Source organism: Sinocyclocheilus rhinocerous, unplaced genomic scaffold (genome assembly GCF_001515625.1).
Source record: "Sinocyclocheilus rhinocerous isolate Xijiao unplaced genomic scaffold, SAMN03320098_v1.1 scaffold930, whole genome shotgun sequence".
Classification (NCBI taxonomy): domain Eukaryota; kingdom Metazoa; phylum Chordata; class Actinopteri; order Cypriniformes; family Cyprinidae; genus Sinocyclocheilus; species Sinocyclocheilus rhinocerous.
This window is the reverse complement of record NW_015654101.1, coordinates 26436-32434: the sequence shown is the minus strand read 5'-3', so window position 1 is coordinate 32434 and position 5999 is coordinate 26436. Positions and strand designations below refer to the sequence as shown.

The 5999-nt window shown below is 36.4% G+C and overlaps 1 protein-coding gene across 8 annotated transcripts; it reads left to right on the top strand.

Annotated features, from left to right (window-relative positions):
• The first annotated feature begins 382 nt into the window (after window positions 1–382).
• On the top strand, window positions 383–4266 carry lhx8a (LIM homeobox 8a). Of its 8 annotated transcripts, none has more exons than XM_016523555.1 (8): window positions 383–598; window positions 1517–1654; window positions 2378–2499; window positions 2853–3073; window positions 3222–3325; window positions 3442–3537; window positions 3681–3861; window positions 4093–4266. In XM_016523555.1, exons 1-8 carry the CDS (start codon window positions 545–547, stop codon window positions 4188–4190), a joined length of 1014 nt encoding a protein of 337 aa, XP_016379041.1. In that variant the 5' UTR covers window positions 383–544; the 3' UTR covers window positions 4191–4266. The 8 variants fall into 8 exon arrangements, with proteins under 8 accessions (XP_016379041.1, XP_016379043.1, XP_016379039.1 ...); XM_016523557.1 differs by having other exon boundaries at window positions 385–598; window positions 4064–4266; XM_016523553.1 differs by lacking the exon at window positions 383–598 and adding an exon at window positions 1118–1259.
• Window positions 4267–5999: the final 1733 nt, after the last annotated feature.

Genomic DNA, 5999 nt, shown 5'->3' with positions numbered 1-5999 from the left:
GTCAAACCCGCGTAATAATACGATGATACAAATGATTTGATTATTTGCAACAAATCACAATTATCCCTGCTTTTTAATATGACAGGCAGATTTCAGAAAACTAAAAATGTGAAAATGTTATCTTAATGGTAGCCTACTGCGATGAAAAAAACATAATTCCGATGTGCAATCAGGCTTAAACCGATGCATGAAAAAGACCTGCTGTAGCCTATATTATTTGCTATACGTAAAAGTAATTAGTTAAAAAGTCGTTTCCAAAACGTATTTAACAAAATTGTTGCATTCTCGATTCAACAAATATTATGCTGTTTATAGTTTGTTTACAAGTCTTTTTTCACGCAACTCACTCAAATAATAGGCGTTTGTAAATGTGACAGGGAGGTGCGGCCAGAGTAGTGAGAACATGAGGGAAAAGTTCCACCCTCACTAAGGAAAACAAAAGTTTGAGTTAAAACATGGTCACGACGTGCATTCAGCTGCAGCACCCATATGGATTAATTCTCACTGCACAAGAGATCTGAGAGTGGATACAATATACTGGGCAATGTACTGGAAAAATGAACAAACCACATCGAAGGAAAGTCCAAGCAAGAACACTGTAAGTGTCACATGAATTGTTTATACTTTTGAAATGTCTTATTGTGCATTTTATTTTTATTTTCTGTCATTTTAATTTCTTGTTTCAGTAACAAATCCTTATGTGATCTCCATATTTTGGAAGATTTTAATTAATAAAAATGATCAAAATATATTTATTCCTCTTTATCAGCGAGAACTGAAACAGCCTTCACTTCTGAATTACGGTACCATCATCAGCTGCGCCTCAGGCAACGCCTGTGTGCAATTAATTTAAATTAAGTAATCGGGGGATTTGTTTTCTTATTTGTCACGGTGGCAGTTGTTTTTTCTAAAGAGAGTTTAGAAAGAAAGAGAGTCACTTTGGAAAGCAACAAGGGTAAACAAGCCCGTGAAGGCGACAGAAAACCAGTTAATATCTACCTGAGTTTCAGCGCATGAAAATGAAGAGGATGACGCTTTGCGTTAAGAATTGCCCGTGTTTCTGCGCCTCTTCTTGCTCGCTTGTAGAGGTTGTCATGGTAAAAAGGCAAGTGGCCGTTAATGGGGTCGTTTGGCCGCCCAGGTTAAAAGGCGGCAGCGCTAGCGGGCAGGCTATACAGTGTGTTTGAGCTGCTCTCGTCATGCCCGCGCCCTGTGCAGGTTCAGTCCTCTGCACGCCTCACACCATACAGCTGCATCAGGTTATAAACGCAGTGGTATTAGTAATAATTATTTACAAATTTCTGAACTTGAGGACTACATACTTTTATTTTATGTATTTATTTATTTTTTAGTCAAAGACTTCTGAAAGACCACAGGAAGGTCACTGACCATTACTTATGTTCCTGAACGACAAGGCTGAATTCTCGTTCCTAAACTAGCCTACTATTTAGTGGCCAGAGTTTTGTTTTAGTTTAGTTAGCTACGTTTTAAAATACTCGAAACTTTGATTTTTCAGGATAAAACCCAAGAGCTGTTTGAAGAAGTATCGTGTTCGTCGTCGTCTTTGTCGCCCGGCTCTTCACTTCATGCCATGACGGAGAAAGCCATATGTACCAGCTGTGGCACTGAGATCGTCGACAAATATCTGTTGAAGGTGCGTATTAAATATAAATGTTACGTTTACAACAAATCTTTCAGACGAGTGTTGTGTAACTAAATTGTCGTTCCGCTGTGGGTTTCCCGAGTCCCAACTAAATCTTATTCCTCTTTTTTTTTTTTTCTTCTTATCTACGCAAATGTTTAGCTCGAAACCTAAAAATGTTGCTTTTCAGGTGAACGACATGTGCTGGCACGTGAGATGCCTATCTTTATTTTATGTATTTATTTATTTTTTAGTCAAAGACTTCTGAAAGACCACAGGAAGGTCACTGACCATTACTTATGTTCCTGAACGACAAGGCTGAATTCTCGTTCCTAAACTAGCCTACTATTTAGTGGCCAGAGTTTTGTTTTAGTTTAGTTAGCTACGTTTTAAAATACTCGAAACTTTGATTTTTCAGGATAAAACCCAAGAGCTGTTTGAAGAAGTATCGTGTTCGTCGTCGTCTTTGTCGCCCGGCTCTTCACTTCATGCCATGACGGAGAAAGCCATATGTACCAGCTGTGGCACTGAGATCGTCGACAAATATCTGTTGAAGGTGCGTATTAAATATAAATGTTACGTTTACAACAAATCTTTCAGACGAGTGTTGTGTAACTAAATTGTCGTTCCGCTGTGGGTTTCCCTAGGCCCAACTAAATCTTATTCCTCTTTTTTTTTTTTTTCTTCTTATCTACGCAAATGTTTAGCTCGAAACCTAAAAATGTTGCTTTTCAGGTGAACGACATGTGCTGGCACGTGAGATGCCTATCGTGCAGCGTGTGCCAAACATCTTTGGGCAGACACATCAGCTGTTATATGAAAGAAAAGGAGATATTCTGTAAATTGGATTACTTCAGGTAAAGAAGATATCACCCCCACCAATTTATGAAAAATAAATACTGAAAATAACTTTGGGAAATACTGTCATGCTGTCGATGGACGATCATCAATATGCCGACGCCTCTGCGTTTTCTTAAGTGATTTAAAATAGTTGTTTTCTACCGAAACACTGCATACTTAATACTTCATTACATTTTAGGTAGTCGACCAGTGTTTTCATTCCTTCCCTGTGGTTTTTCCTGGAGTGCTGTATCAAACAACTGCTGTTAGCCTCACTACAATGAAATGTCACAATCTTGTTTAACTTTGTTTTTTTTTGTTTGTTTTTTTTAAAGATGGAAGTTCTTATCAAAGACTTTTTTTCTTGCAGGAAGTATGGAACACGTTGTGCTCACTGTGGTAGGAACATCCATTCAAACGACTGGGTCCGCAGAGCAAAAGGAAACACCTACCACCTGGCTTGTTTTGCATGCTTTTCTTGCAAGAGACAGCTGTCCACAGGAGAAGAGTTTGCCCTGGTAGATGAGAGGGTTCTGTGTCGTGTGCACTACGATTGCATGTTGGACAACCTGAAACGTGTCATGGAGAATGGTTAGATTTTAAATGGTTATCTAGTATATCTTCTCAAATGTTTAAAATTAACACAATGTTAACTCCTCCTGCATTCATTTAGCTCCTATGAATCCAGAGCTTCAGTTAAATTCTGCTCTTGTTGATGGACTTTTGTGGTTTGCTGTAGGAAAAGGAGTGAATGCGGAGGGAGCTGTTCCCTCAGAGCAGGAAGTAAATCAGCCTAAACCAGCCAAGAGGGCACGGACAAGTTTTACAGCTGACCAGCTACAGGTTAATATTGAAGTTCTTATCTTAATGTTTTCTGAAAAAATGCCAGATACTTAAAAACATAGTATCCATTTCCTTGCATTGGCTGCTCAATTTATTTATTTTAAATGTGAATTAAGGTAATGCAAGCCCAGTTTGCTCAGGACAACAATCCAGATGCCCAGACTTTACAAAAGTTGGCAGAAAGAACTGGTCTAAGCCGGAGGGTTATTCAGGTATCTATCTATCTATCTATCTCTCTATCAATCAATTTTTTTTATTTGCATTTATTTTATTGAAACTTTTCATGCATACTACTACTATTATATATTATAACTTTACTAGTGTACTGTCAATACTTCATCCATCTGCCGCTCAGGTTTGGTTTCAGAACTGTCGAGCTCGTCATAAGAAGCATGTTAGCCCAAATCACTCTTCAGGCGCACCAGTGTCATCTCTGCAGTCCACTCGGCTTTCTCCTCTAATAGATGAATTTCAGTACACTGCTTTTGCCCCTGTAGACACCCCTATGCTGACTGCGCTACACTCCTATATGGATGGTATGTTATGTGGAATATCACTATAGTCTATGTATGTGTGCATTTAAAAAAAAATTTTTTTTTAATGCATTTTCATACTAGCTAAATCAAGTCTTAATAAAATAAAATATTACTTATACGTTATTGTTTTAATTTAGTGCACATGCTGAGCAGCTCTTCATGACTGAAGTTGAGACTAGACATTAACTTTTCGTCTTTGTAGTCCACTCTCCCTCTTCACTGGTTCTGCAGCCTCTCTTGCCGCACTCAATGACACAGCTGCCCATCAGCCATGCCTAAGACGTCCACTGCTGCCACATGGTCCGGTCAGATTCCAGAGGACAGCATGAGGAAATATTGATTCTTATACTGACTATTGAACAAGACCCATGCTACTTTCTTTCATGGGCACTTACTGAAGGATATCTGTCTTGCAATGTTTAAAGTCTTAATTGTGAAAAAAGCCTGAAGTTTTTGTTTAATATATAAATATATATTATCTATATAGTGATGGAATACATTTCATTTAATTTATTTCTTGTATGTGATTGAGCACTTTGTTTTAAAATAACTACCATGGAGTTCTTAGTTTCTGGTTTAGTTGACAAACTTATTTTATTTTTTTGATTGTTCTAAATAAAATTGGAAGGTGAAGAAAAGCCAATAAAATCGGATTTGTCTCTAGCATTGATCAAATGAAAGCTTATATATATATATATATATATATTAATTATACTGATTCTGCTTGAGAACTTTGAGTTGAATCATCAGAGGTTTCAGTTCTTTTGTGAGTATAGATGTGGTTGGAAAAACGTGTAGAAAGTTTGCTGTGCTTCTAGGAACCTTCTAGGAAATAATTCTAATTGAGCAATAAATTAAACTGGTTATTAGATGCTGTTTAAATTACAAACATTGTGAATCGTGAAAGAAAACGTTATAATTGAATTCAAACAAATGTTCAAGATGCACCCATAATTGTACATCTGTATAATGTTAAACAAATTTGATTTCTTTGTGGCATACAAAGTGTGTTATTGTATGCTCTTGCACTTTGACACTGTCCATTTTGATATATTGGTCTGATATCATGCTTATTTTTTGTACACCTCATAGATACAGTGCATTAAAAAGCAGTTTGCTAGGATATCAGTATTGAATTATGCAGACCAAGAGCATTCAACTTGCTAGAAGTAGTCTTCTTGCAAGACCCGAGGATCTTTCTCAGCAAGTTGGTTGTGTAAAAGGCTTGTGCAGCTGATTAATTTTGCTCCACATCTAGGGCCTCATTTATAAAATGTTGCGTATAAATGCTGCCTATGCTTGAGAATGACGAGCACGAAGGAAAAAAAAAAGAACTTTACTGAGTCTGAAATTGAGGTCCTGCTGGCGGAGGTAGAGGTTCGTGCGGGGACGCCTTTTATTTAATGTGTAAATATTCTGTGGCCAAACCATGTGTGTGTGGTTATATTTTTTTTCAATCGACTATTATCAAAATTAGTACTTCTAGAAACAACAGTAATAATAATAATAATAATGGTAGTAGTAGTAAATTTATAAAACAATTAGGTTTCCGAAAGTAAGAAACTACGAATTCAAGTAAAATTCAGTGATCTTATAAAAAGTGAGCCATCCTACTTTTAAAATCACTTGCTATGACAACTAATAAAAAGTTTAGTAGGCTATCACGAAATTCTTGCAAAACTTAAAAAAAAAAAAAAGTTCTGAAAAAACCTGCATGTGATTTGGCATTTCTTTATATTTACACAGTTTACTAATGCTGCTCAAATGTGCCATTAATGTACTGACACAAAAATATAGTGTATTTTATACAAAAAAAAAACTGATGTAAATGACAAAAACAAAGTTTAAGGCTGATGTCTCTATTCATTTTCACAGAAGCAAAGCAGCAGATGTTATAAATAAAAACAGTTAACAATGTTATTGAATAGAACATTAAAACCGTGATTGCACGACATAGGCCTATTCTTATAGGCTACGCAGACAAAACAGTATGCGTTTATGCATTTATTTCTATTTCACGCAATAGTTGTAAATCAAGACTAAGCAAGTTCTCTTGTAAAATAAAATAATAAAAAAAAAAACATGGAATAAACTGTGTACAGAAAGCGAGTAGTTCTTTACTCCAACATTAGGCTACT

Bases quoted from the DNA above. Each gene is read 5' to 3' on its own strand.
- lhx8a (XM_016523553.1), top strand. From the start codon at position 1,200: ATGCCCGCGCCCTGTGCAGGTTCAGTCCTCTGCACGCCTCACACCATA. The intron at 1,260-1,516 runs GTTATAAACGCA...TTGATTTTTCAG, and splicing joins ACACCATACAGCTGCATCAG to GATAAAACCCAAGAGCTGTT. The intron at 2,500-2,852 runs GTAAAGAAGATA...TTTTTCTTGCAG, and splicing joins TGTAAATTGGATTACTTCAG to GAAGTATGGAACACGTTGTG.